Source organism: Podarcis melisellensis (genome assembly GCF_964234715.1).
Source record: "Podarcis melisellensis genome assembly, chromosome: Z".
Classification (NCBI taxonomy): domain Eukaryota; kingdom Metazoa; phylum Chordata; class Lepidosauria; order Squamata; family Lacertidae; genus Podarcis; species Podarcis melisellensis.
The window spans coordinates 1,402,051-1,415,130 of NC_138547.1; the positions used below are offsets into that span (position 1 = coordinate 1,402,051).

General features: G+C 43.6%; 1 protein-coding gene across 5 annotated transcripts in view; it reads left to right on the forward strand.

Annotated features, from left to right (window-relative positions):
* DENND1A (DENN domain containing 1A) overlaps window positions 1-13,080 on the forward strand; it is a 267,383-nt gene that overhangs the window by 17,099 nt on the left and 237,204 nt on the right. For all 5 annotated transcript variants that reach the window (XM_081896346.1, XM_081896348.1, XM_081896347.1 and 2 more), the window contains exon 2: window positions 1,611-1,675. In XM_081896346.1, coding sequence (XP_081752472.1) covers window positions 1,611-1,675 — 65 coding nt within the window. The remainder of the gene's footprint in view (window positions 1-1,610; window positions 1,676-13,080) is intronic.

A 13,080-nucleotide genomic window follows, 5' to 3' on the forward strand; every position in this document is an offset into this window, starting at 1 on the left:
TTGGCGGGCTCCACTCCACGCTCTCGAAAGCGTCTTCTCCAGCCATCTTTGGCAACACGTTCGAAATATTACAGCACACATTTAGCTAAAATGAAAACAGGACTAGCAAACGGTGGGCCCTTTTTTAAAACTACTCCAGGAGGTGTTGAAAGGCTGCCTTGGTCTAATTATAGCTGCTGTTAAATAATGTGTTGCAATAATTAATCACCAGCTCTGCTTATGGGGAAGGGGAGCAGGCAAGCCCACGGGCAGATGTGGCTGATGGTCTCACTGCTTCTGTTTTCCTTGAAGCCTGCAATTGTTTTGGCCGGACGTGTTGCTGAATGTGACCCCTTACTCTTTCAGAAAATCACAGATGCCTCTGTTCTTTCATATGGAGGTACATAAATAAAAGCCACACTGTGCTCTCTGGATCCTGCTTTCTATCACGGTTCTGTTTTGCCCAAATTGATTTTGGCTTTCATCTTGATGACAGACTCTAATCAAGCCTGTATCTTTTAGGGGGGCATCCTTGACATCAGCTGATCATGATGCATCAAGTGGAGTAGGCTGTTGCCCTGTGCAGTGCCAGATCTACGTATAAGCTAAACAAGCTATAGCTTAGGGCCCCACTCTCTTGGCCCCCCCCCAAAATTAAAGAAAAAACAACAACCTGGATGTACATTTCCAAAATGAAAGATAAAAAACAAATAAAATAAAACCTACATACAGCAAGAGTGTTGTGTAGGCTCCTATGATGTAAGTAATAGGCCCCACCTGCTATATAGAGGGCCCCATTACCTTCAGTAGTTTAGGGCCTCATCAAACCTAAATCCTGCCCTGGCCCTGTGCAGACTTAAGGTTGCTACAACTTGATTGGTAGGTCTGGATTAACAAAATGTGTAATCTACAGTTTTGAATTTTATTGGGTTGTTACATTCCATGGTGGGTCATGCAAATGGCTGTTCTGAATAATTCCCTTTAGAGGAAGGGTAGAGGGCGTTGGGGATGAGTTTATGGAACCAAGGGGGTGGTAAAAAAGATTGGGAACCACTGCTTTTGTTGGTATGATCTGATAGTTGACATTTACCTTTAATCTACATTCTTAGCCCCCATTTAAAGGAATGTTGGGCAACCAAGAGGATTAAGGGTCTGGGAACAAAGCCTTATGAGGAGCGCTTGAAGGCGCTAGGTATGTTTAGCTTGGAAAAGAGGAGACTGAGAGGAGATATGGTAGCCATCTTCACATCTCTTAAGGGCTGTCACAGGGAAGAGGGAGCATGCTTGTTTTCTCCTGCTCTGGACGGTAGGACTCAAACAATGGCTTCAAGTTACAAGAAAGGAGAGTCAGACTAAATATCTGGAAAAAAACTTTCTGACACTAAGAGCTGTTCAACAGTGGAACAATCTCCCTCCGGAGATTGTGAGCTCTCCTTCCCTGGAGGCTTTTAAGCAAAGGCTGGGTGGCCATCTGTCCTGGATGCTTGATCTGAGGATTCCTGCATTGCAGGGGGCTGGACTAGATGGCCCTTGGGGACCCTTTCAACTCCTAAGATTCTGTGATTTTATGATTCTGTGAATCATTCCAAAAAGCATTACTTAGATTTATTAACAACTTTATTCTTTTTCAGGCAAAACCCGGAAACAACATTTGAAGTCTATGTTGAAGTGACCAATTCAGCCTCAGCCCGTTCAGGTACTGTAAAATGCAGATGCTGTTTATGTATTGTACCTACAGTGCTTTTGAGGGCTTCCACCAGGGTTGTGCTATTTGGGGGGGGGGAATTGGTTCAGAGCAGGGTGGTCCAATGAGTGGCCCGAGGGCCGCATTTGGCCCACAAGACCTTTTTTGTGACCCTTGGCAACATTTGACACCACACCCCTGCCATCGCATTACCCAGTTGGGTGCTGGGCTTTGGGAAGGAAGTGGGAGGGCTCTAGGGCTCCGCTGGTGCCCCGTGTCTCCTTCCCAAAGCCTGTCACACGCTTAGCTGTCTTTGGGAAGGCAGTGGGAGGGCTGTGGGGCAGGGATGGGGATCCAGTTTTGGCCTCATTTCCCCCCACTGCACGCCAAGGCAGGGTGCGGCCTGCAGTTCCATATTGAAGTCCCCTGGTGGACCACCTGGTAAGAAAAGTGGAACCACTCAGGTCAATATAGGAAGCTGAAGATGTGGTCTTGCTGAGCTTCTAATCCATTGTTGGGCTGAAGTTGCTTCTAGTTCCAGAACACTGGCAAACGTCTGATTTCAACATTCAGAGGAAATCCTTTTGTTAAATGTCGCCACCAGTCAGAACTGTCAGCCTTCTTTCGAAATCTGTAAATTTCACCCACAGCCCGTTATCATTGTGGGCAGCTCAAAATACTGATCTCTTGAGCTGACTTGACTTTTTAGTTGTAGTTTATCTGAAAGTTGTAATGTTGCTGGCGTTGGTTGTCTGCTTTTTCCCCATTCTATTTTATCACCCTATTAATGACTTAAAGATAGTGTATTTTTTCACTTATAAAATTCTTATCGCTGTGGAGAGAGTTTATTTATTTATTGCTTTTATAGCTCAACTTTTTCTCCAAGGAGCTCAAGGTGGTCTCATGGTTCTTCCTCTCCTCATTTTATCCCCTGTGAGGGTAGGTTAGGCGGAGAGGCAGTGACTGGCCCAAGTGACATACCCAGTGAACTTTGTGGATGAGTAGGATTCGAACCCTAGTGTGACACTCTAATCACTGTGCCACACTGGCCGTCGTACCTTGCCTTAGTGCTGCAGGTCAGACCTTGAACACCTGTAGTATTGCATGCCTGTTCACCCCAACTCTCAGTCCAATATTCTTAGGACAACCCAATATAGGGTGTTGCCGCATTTTTAAAACGTTCACCTATACTTATTATTTGTTAGCTCTGGCCCTTCTCCATCAATAGTAATCCTAAATAACTGGGATGTAACAGCCTTAAAAGCCTTCTCCCTAGATGATGTCTGCTTCACTTCCCAAGGAGGAAGCCCTGTTAAGATGGTCTACTCTTATGCTCTTCTCAAACTGGAGGCAGGTTGGTTTGGGAGCAAGCACTTGCCCAGGTGTGCTCTCCTGGCCACGGGATTTGAAGAAATGGCAGAGTCCATTTAGAAACTAGCTCTAGCTTCTGCCCAGCTGAACTCTCACCACCCCCTGCTTGAAAATCGGAGGAAGTGTGAACTTAAATGTTATTCTGTACAGTACTAGTGTCTGGTAGTAATCTTCTGTTTTGAAGCATGTTTGTGTCTAGGGGGATTAAGTTCCTACAGGGAGAAGGTGGGTTAAAAAGTTCAGATTTTTAAAAACTAGATAATTTAGTAAACATTTTGTTCCAAAACTCAAAATCCTTGTGCTTACTGATTTTTTTTTTTAAAGCATTTGATGCCGATTCATTTTTCAATGAGATAATCCATTTTTTACCAAACTGCTAATTTATTCGCCCCGCAGACAACTTGGAAATTGCTGAGGTTCTTAGTGGACCACTCAACCTTTTTTGGGGAGTGGGCCTATAAATCAAGTACCTACATAATTCATATAGTCTCTGCCTTGCCTTTCAAATGTTATGGATATCCTTGGTTTTGTTAGCAAAGTTCTCTGTAGTTGATCTCCATCATCAGAAAAGTGTCCAGCCAAGTATGGATACTGTTTCACCACTTTTCTGCAAACCACCCATATGAAGCTAGAAAGGCACACAAGCCCAGAGTAGGATTTGTGAACCAAAATCCAGGTAGTATGCCTGTGCTTGGCTGAAGAAGATGCAGGCTTAGAGTGTGTAAAGGTAAAGGTAAAGGTACCCCTGCCCGTACGGGCCAGTCTTGACAGACTCTGGGGTTGTGCGCCCATCTCACTTAAGAGGCCGGGGGCCAGCGCTCCGGAGACACTTCCGGGTCACGTGGCCAGCGTGACATCGCTGCTCTGGCAAGCCAGAGCCGCACACGGAAACGCCGTTTAGCTTCCCGCTGGTAAGCGGTCCCTATTTATCTACTTGCACCCGGAGGTGCTTTCGAACTGCTAGGTTGGCAGGCGCTGGTACCGAGCAGCGGGAGCGCACCCCGCCGCAGGGATTCGAACCGCCGACCTTTCGATCGGCAAGTCCTAGGCGCTGAGGCTTTAACCCACAGCGCCACCTGCGTCCCATTTAGAGTGTGTACCCAGCTTCTAATGGGTCTGTGCAGTATGGAAGCCTTGGTGTGAGAGGCTTATGACAATCCAGTGTGGGATCCCACCAAAGGCCTCTCTGAGCAGGATAATGAGGGAAAACTGGAAAGAAAGACTTGGTGGCTTTGGTATGTGGGAGTGTCTAAGTGTGTGAATCATAGAACTGTAGAGTTGGAAGGGACTCCAAGGGTCACCTAGTCCAACCCCCTGCAATGCAAGAATCTCAGCTAAAGCATCTAGGACAGATGGTCACCCAACCTTCAAGGAAGGAAAGTCCACCTCCTCCCAAGGGAGACCATTCCACTGTCAAACAGCGCTTGCTGTCAGAATGTACTTCCTGATTCTCAGTTGGAATTTCCTTTCCTGTCAGCTGAAAACATTGGTTCGAGTCCTACCCTCCAGAGCAGGAGAAGACAAGCATGTTCCCTCTTCCGTGGGACAGCCCTTGAGATATTTTCACAACACAATAAAAGAAACAAACTAATCCACGGGAAATAAAGAAACTAAAGAAAGACGGAACATAAAAAGAAACTACAAGATCCTCCCTCATCACTCTATCTTAACTTTCATCCCCTGTGGAGGAAGGTGTGCCCTCCCACCTCTCACCTGGGCTCATCCCTCTCTTTGTACAGTCTCTCACCTTGTGAGATCTCCCCTTACCCACCTCTCACATGGGGTCCATACTGTCCTTCCCCTTCATCTGTATACAGTTCTAATAAAGTACAATGAGGAAGAGTAGTAATATAAAAATAATAATAAACTATCAAGAGAGATAAAAGTGAAAAGAGTAAACAAATAGGTAAAAGGATCTCCAGCTATCCATCTGTCAGTAGTATGTAGAATATTCCTTCAAAATATTAAAATGCTCAATCCAGGTTATTCAGTTATTCCTCCCTTTGCTGGACATTGTTTTTTCCAGCCTTCCATCCAATGATACCAATTCGTTTACCTTTTTCAGTGCAGAAAGTCTAAAGAAGATTCTCCAGTTACTGCCGTCACAATGATAAAACTTGTGCTTTATTCTTTATCTCCTCCTTCAAGAGAAAAGCTTTTTAAAAATATTGTATTTGTCTATTAATGCATGGTAGTTCAGTTAACTTTAAAATCTTAATTTGTGTCCCAATCCATTTCTTGTGCCATTTCCATCTAGAAATCTGTATCAGTCCTGTTTGTCCATACTGGTCCACCAGTCCTGTTTGTCCATTCTTTCTCCTCTTATTCCACTTAACCAGAAGAGCAAGATTCCATTCAGATTGCACACAAAGTCAATCCTTTCTCCGCCGCACCTCCATTCCTGGGTTTCCCCCCAAAAATCAAAATTCCAGTATTTGGCAGCTCTGTTCCTTCCATCCTCCACACACCAATTGCAACTCTGCCATTCTATTCTGCTTTTCAGACTGCGTCTTGGATTCAAGGATTTTCCTCCTTCCTTGCCCCCCCCCCCCCGAATTGAGTCTATAGCTTTTATCTACTTTTCTGGAAGTTCTGGCACTTCATCAATATATTCTCCTAGAATCATTTTTCTCATATGTGCATTTATTTCTTCAAACAGTGCTCTTGCCACATAAAGTCCTCGGTCTAGATTCTGTATTCTGTGGCATTAGCTACACCTCCCAGTTTGGTGCCATCTGCAAATTGGATGAGCATTTCCTTAATTCCTTCATCCAGGTCTTTTATAAAGACGTTGAACAACAACAGGTCCAGGACAGAACCTTGAGGCACCCCACTTGTCACTGTTTTTCAGGATGACGAGGAACCATTAATGAGAACTCTTTGGGTTTGGTCAGTCAACCAGCTACAAATCCACCTAACAGTTGACTCGTTCAACCCACATTTTATAAGCTTGCTTGCAAGAATATCATGGGGGACTTTCTCAAAAGCCTTACTGAAATCAAGATACACTATGTCCACAGCATTCCTCTGATCCACCAAGCTTGTTACTCCATCAAAAAAAGAAATCGTATTGGTCTGGCATGACTTATTTTTGAGAAATCCATGCTGGGATCACGCTTAGAAATCACAGCCTCTTGTTCTAAGTGCTCACAGATCCACTGTTGAATTATCTGTTCTAGGACCTTTTCTGGTATCAATGTCAAGCTCACTGGTCAGTTGTTACCTGGGTCTGCTTCCCCAACCCCACCCCACTTTTTGAAGATGGGGACAACATTTGCCTGCCTCCAGTCTGCAGGGACCTCCCCTGTTCTCTAAGAATTCTCAAATATTATAGACAGTGGCTCTGAGACACTGAGGTCCACTTCCATGGGTCTTCTGGCAGTTCTCTCACTGTGAGAAGTGAAGTTACAGGGAACCAGGCAGAGGGCCTCACAACAGTGGTGCCTGCCGTGTGGAACACCCTCCCTTCAGATGTCAAGGAGATATCCTTAGAGTCCCTTCCAATTATGTCGTTCTATGGTTCTGTTACTTTTTATTAAGAGACCTGTTTGATTCTGAAGTTGTGTGTTGCTGACAGTGTCATGTTGGCTAGTTTAGGCTGTGCCTGTTCTGGATGTTCAATGCCATCACAAGCATGACTTCCTGAATATTAAACCCACCCACACCAGTTGAGTGGTCTCTGAATATGGAGTGCTGCCTTTACAGAGGGAGAACAATTGATTTTTAACCTTTTATTTTAGTGATACTAAACTTGGAAAAAGTGAAGGAATTGGTTGATCAGTTGAGAAGATGGGCTATTAATGGAAACAGTTTTGGGGCCCACTATCTGTATCAGACCTCAGGTACTGCTGCCTGTTCCTTTAATTTCAAATTTCCTGCAAGATTTTTTTAAACACCAACTTTGCCCTTGGAAGCTTTGATATGAAACTGCCATAGACATTATCACCTACATTCTCATAATAAATAGAATAATTCTTATACAGATAGACTGAAAGAAGCTTATAAAAGTCACGCACTGCAGTAAGAATGAAAAACCAGAGCTACTGCCTGTTTCCTCTTTTCTTTTCCTCTACCTTCAAATTGCCTATTTTGTTTTCTTCAAGGAAGCAATCACGTGTCGTGTGCGAGAAATGAGCCGTTATCAGAATCCAGTGAACTTTTGAGACCTCTGCCAAAGGGCCTTCCTTATTAGAAAGAGTGAAGAGAATTTGGATATAGCTCTGTGACTAATAGCATAGGGTGGGGGAGAAAGTGTATTTGTTAGTCTAAAGTAACTGATCAAAATAAGTCACCAAAGCTGGAACATTTGAAAGTGAAAGGCTCACAAAAGTGAAATCCCTCCCTTGTGTGGGAAGCTTTTGTGTAGGTTTTGTGTGTGCGTGTGTGTGCTTGCCAAAGAAGACATCAGAAAAGAGTGTTGGATCCTCTGCTTTGCCACGCAGTGAGCCAGAAGGCCCCATCTCTCCAAGGACCTCCTCTTTCATCTTTTTGTGAGAGCCACGCAAAAATCTTGCTGTGTGTTCAAGGAATAGCTTAAAATGGTTTAGTGCAGCTAAAGTATTCCTTTCATTTCCCTCCTCCCTTTAAACACACACCCACATCCCGTATGGCTTTAAGTTGGAAACCTAAATGTGGTACATAACACAAGGATGAAGTGATGAGCGTGTTACGGGGCCGGGGGGGCGGGGTGCTCAATGTTCCCCGGGATTAGTAAAGGAAATGGCAGTTTCGGCTGCTTCCTTTTACAACAAAGGGATTTAAAAGGCCTAGCTGCTAAGTCTCTCTCTGTGTTTCGTTTCTTTTCTCCAAAACATACTAGTAGGTTGAAAAGGGAGATGAATCTTCCTGGGGAAATTATTAACTCTGAGGGAGTCTATCGTTGTTTGAGAGAATTTGCATTTGAACTGGCTCAGAGTGCAGTGTGTACCCATAATCTGATTCCTGCTGGAAGCTGGCTGAGTAGTTGGTGGAACTAAGAGTTTCCTACTTTGTGTTCTGACCTCTGCATAGCAACAGCTTTATTTTACTCAGCAGATCACACAAGGTCTACCTAAAAATAATCAAAAGTCCCAAGCTCTGCTGGGAGATACCACCAGGTACATCTTTGCAGCTCCCTCATCTCCTGTGGTAGGACTTCCACAGGTGACAGTGAAGTGAAAACTTGGCCTGAAAAAATGGACATGAACACTACTTGGATTATGAGTTTATAAGGACTCTGTTGGATCACAGACCAGGAGCACAGCCAGTACAACATCCTGTTTCAGATAGTGGCTAGATAGATGACTCTGGGAAGCCCATAAGCTGGACATAAAGGCAGCAGTCCTCTCTGCACTCGTTTGTGAGGGTGTGGCCATGGCAGCAGTCTGGAAGGAGCCAGGAGCTGGGAACTGGGAGCTAGGACTGTCGAGTAATTGGAATTCGAGGGCAAACCAGTAGGCAGAAGAAGCCAGGAGTCAGGATGAAAAGCAAGACCAGCAATGCAGGACATGCTAGAGCTCAGGTAGACCCTGCTGCTCAGGTAAGACTCAGCTGGAAAAGGAAGTCGTTTATACTTCTTCTTGCCTGCTAGGAGTCACTGGTCAGCCTGGATGGGTGAATACAAATCAGATAGTTCTTCCCCAGTAGGCAGAAATTATGTGGCTTACCACATGGATACCACATAGATCAGCGGTTCCTGACACTATTACTCCAAGGCAAGTTGAATTCAATGGTATGCTACATGAAGTTGCCATTTAGTTTGCACAGCCAATAATTGCTGGTAGATCTGCTCTCCATTACCTGGTCTGTGAACAGGTAAAGCTGCTTTATCCTGTGTTAGACTGTTGGTCCATCCAGTCCACCCTGAGGGATAGCAGCTTTCCAGGGGAGAGGACTTCTTCTTTATGCAGCCTTCCTACCTGAGATGAGATCCTGGACATTCTGCGCGTAGAGCAGCTGCTTGTCTGCTGAGCTACGACCCCCTTTAAAGACATCATACTGTATGGCCACCCCCCACATCTTGTGGCAGCTTGGTTCTGACAGATTGTGGCCCCTCTCCTGGTGCCCCAGGCACCAATCCTTCCACTTGGACTCCATGTTGTTACATAAGACCCCTGTTCAAATACGGTCTCTGTCGTGAATTTTCTGTCATTTGCTTTATGACAAGCAGCTTGCTATTCTCTCAGCACCTCCTCTGCAACATGGGGATAATACTGACCCGCCTTTCAAGGTGGTTGCTGAGTTTCCTGAGATAATGTATGTGAAGGTGTTTTGGAGGCACCAGGTTGTCTCAAGACAATCTGGGTGCGATAAATGTACTTTGGACTCCTCCCTTCTTGATGACCGTTTTAGAGATTTTGTGTGTTCCATCCACTACTTGGGGAGAGGTGGTGGTTCTTAATGTCTGGCTGTGATGTAAAGAGCCAGAAAAATGTCAGACCACCCACATCCACACCTGTTCAAAAATTGGAGGGGCATGGTAAAGTCTGGGGTGGGCATGAGGAAATTACACACCTTGACATTGTTAGCAACAAGCTGTTATCATTTTGCATTGCAGTGATTTTCTTCTACTTCAGCCTACAATTCAGAGCAACATTTATTGCTATGCTGATGAGGACTGTTTAACCAGAAAGAAGGACCTCCTGGTCACAATACTTCTTCTTCTCCTTCTCCTTCTCCTTCTCCTTCTCCTTCTCCTTCTCCTTCTCCTTCTCCTTCTCCGTCTCCTTCTCCTCCTCCTCCTCCTCCTTCTTCTCCTTCTCCTCCTCCTCCTCCTCCTCCTCCTCCTCTCTTTTTGCACAAGAGGAAAAAAACCCTCCTTTTGTTGATTTTTATATTTTTAAAGAGAGCTTGACATCTTCATCAAGTTCACAGTGGGCTGGCTTTGTTTGCTTTCTTCTGAATGCAGGATAAGACTTTGTCCCCCTGCCCATTGTTTTGTGCAGTAAGAAGGGGCCTCGCCATGGCTGAGGTGGTGTTTTTCTTTTTCCCCTCTCTCTTTTTTTTGGTAAACCCACAATATGGTCATTGTCTGGTACTGAATAATTGTGGCTGCTTTTTGTAGAAGCAGAACGAAGGCTTTGGCTTTGAACAGATTCCTTCTTAGCGTGAAAAGAGACTAATCCATGTAAATACAGGCCAGAAATAAAGCTTTACAGAAAAAGGGAAAGGCGGCTAAGCAGGAGGTCAGAGGTCAGCAATTTAACCTTTGACCTAACAAATAAGAAGCATGAAAGTTCCCGAATTGGTTTACAAAGGCAAACTCCTGTGATCTGTCAGTTTTTCTTTTCACGACGGAGACGGGTGAGAAATCTGACAGCCAGTTCCTCCTTAGCAGTGTGTGGAAATTTTACTGCTGAGCTCAAAATTTCTTAGCAGGTTGAAATTTACTTTTTAATGGTTTTTTAAATATATATATATATATAAGTTATTCGTGTCCCTTCATTCCCTTGTGTTTGTTTTTTGTTTTTAACGTGGTTTCCCATGCACCTATGAAGAGTCTGCCTCACTAAGTAGAATGAAGAGACTCCACTTCAGATCTTGTTGAGTATTTGGGGAGCGCTAAAGCATTAAGGATCTGCTGATGAAGCACTTTTTGCAATTAAGTGCTTGTGAACAGGCTTCTTTATGATTTTCAGGAGTTGCATTGAAATAACTAGACGCAAACAGAGTTTTTCTCTCTTTTGAATAGAGTCGATGGGTTGCATGGGTTTGGTAAAAAGAAAAAAAAGTTTAATTTAAAGGTATTGTTTTAAACTCTCTTCCACTCATTCACAAAATTTGCAAACAGTTTTCCTTGTTTGTGCTTCTTTAATCACAACAGATAATCTTGTTAATGAGTGTTAATTTTTTGCTTTAAGCTTAATGCACCTGAAGTTAGCTGTTATATCTCACTATAGATAATGCTGTGACTAGGGAAGAACTTTAATTAGAGAGTCATTGAGATTAAAAAGAAACAATGAACTAATGACTTTAAAGTAGACTCCCCATAGATTAATAAGGGCAGTGATTAAGATGTTTAACTTAATGTTGTACAGCGATATTCTATTTTCAACTCAGGCCTTTATGACCATCCACTGCTTTAGAGAGCAGCTGTTCAGGGACATTTCATTATACTAGATATTTCTGGAACGCAGAAAACCAAGTCCATGTTGTATTTGCTGGAGTACTCCAGGAAAAATGCTAGTCAACTTGAGTTATTTCACAAGGATGCCACTACTTGGGTGAATAATACTAAGGTCTATAAAAAGTTGTTTTTAAAAGCATAAGTGGATGCCATTTGGCCAAAGTGCCTACATTGAAGTTTTCTTTGGTTATGGAATTAGAAACAGAAGTAAACATTTTGTACCATTATAATACATGGTAGCAGTAGATTCACATACTGCTTCAGACTAATATACAGTGCTATCTCGGGTCAAGTAGTTAATTTGTTCCGGAGGTCCGTTCTTAACCTGAACTGTTCTTAACCTGAAGCACCACTTTAGCCAATGGGGCCTCCTGCTGCTGCTGCGCCGCCGAAGCACAATTTCTGTTCTCATCCTGAAGCAAAGTTCTTAACCTGAGGTACTATTTCTGGGTTAGTGGAGTCTGTAACCTTAAGCGTATGTAACCTGAGTTGTTGTTGTTGTTTAGTTGTTTAGTCGTGTCCACCTCTTCGTGACCCCCTGGACCAGAGCACCCCAGGCACTCCTGTCATCCACTGCCTCCCGCAGTTTGGTCAGACTCATGCTGGTAGCTTCGAGAACACTGTCCAACCATCTCGTCCTCAGTCGTCCCCTTCTCCTTGTGCCCTCCATCTTTCCCAGCATCAGGGTCTTTTCCAGGGAGTCTTCTTTTCTCATGAGGTGGCCAAAGTCTTGGAGCCTCAGCTTAAAGGATCTGTCCTTCCAGTGAGCCCTCAGGGCTGATTTCCTTCAGAATGGATCAGTTTGATCTTCTTGCAGTCCTTGGGACTCTCAAGAGTCTCCTCTGGCACCAGAATTCAAAAGCATCAATTCTTCGGTGATCAGCCTTCTTTATGGTCCAGCTCTCACTTCCATACATCACTACTGGGAAAACCATAGCTTTTACTATATGGACCTTTGTTGGCAAGATGATGCCTCTACTTTTTAAGATGCTGTCTAGGTTTGTCATTGCTTTTCTCCCAAGAAGCAGGCGGTAACCTGAGGTACCACTGTATTTAGTTTCAAGGCTAAGCTTTCTGTATCATCTGTGTGGGGCTGCCCTATATGACTGAATGCTCTAATGCAGAAAGTAGAGTGTTTTACTGTACAGTAGCCCCTCCCCCGGCTTCCTGTTGACTTTTGGGTGCAATGATGGGGCTGTGGGCTTGACACTAAATGGCTTGAGCCTCGTACACCCAAGAGACCACCTGAGCACCCGTGTTCTGATTTCACCTCCTGAGCTGAACAGTGAATAATTTCCAGGAATGTCATTATAACCTTATGCATATGGCAAGAGGCATTCTTATTGGTTACTCCTGCAGTTCTGGAGTTTAAGTTTCTTTGAGCATCTTTTTAGAAGGGTTGTGAAACCATTTTATTTTATTTTATACCTTAAAAGAATTTTTATTCAGTTTTTAACAATTGAAGAGTGCATAACACTTACACATTCTCAGTCTAGGTTGTATAGAAAAAATAAGTGCTTCTGATTGAGATATTATAGTTATTTAATTATCAATAAGAAAAAAAGAGAGAGAAAAGGAAAGGAAATAAAAAAAGGGTAGAGAAAGATAAAGGATCTATGAATTGAAAATCATGCAACATTCAGATACACTTGGTTACATTATTTGAGTGGAATTTTTCTAATTATAAAATGAGTCTGGATCAGGGATGATTATTAATAGATTAAATGCTGCCTTTGTTAGTATATGAAAGTTAGATATATTTATATAAATTTGAATACAGTGGTACCTCGGGTCAGACTCCGCTAAACCAGAAATAGTGCTTCAGGTTAAGAACTTTGCTTCAGGATGAGAACAGAAATCCTGTGGCAGCAGCAGGAGGCCTCATTAGCTAAAGTGGTGCTTCAGGTTTAGAACAGTTTCAGGTTAAGAACAGACCTCTGGA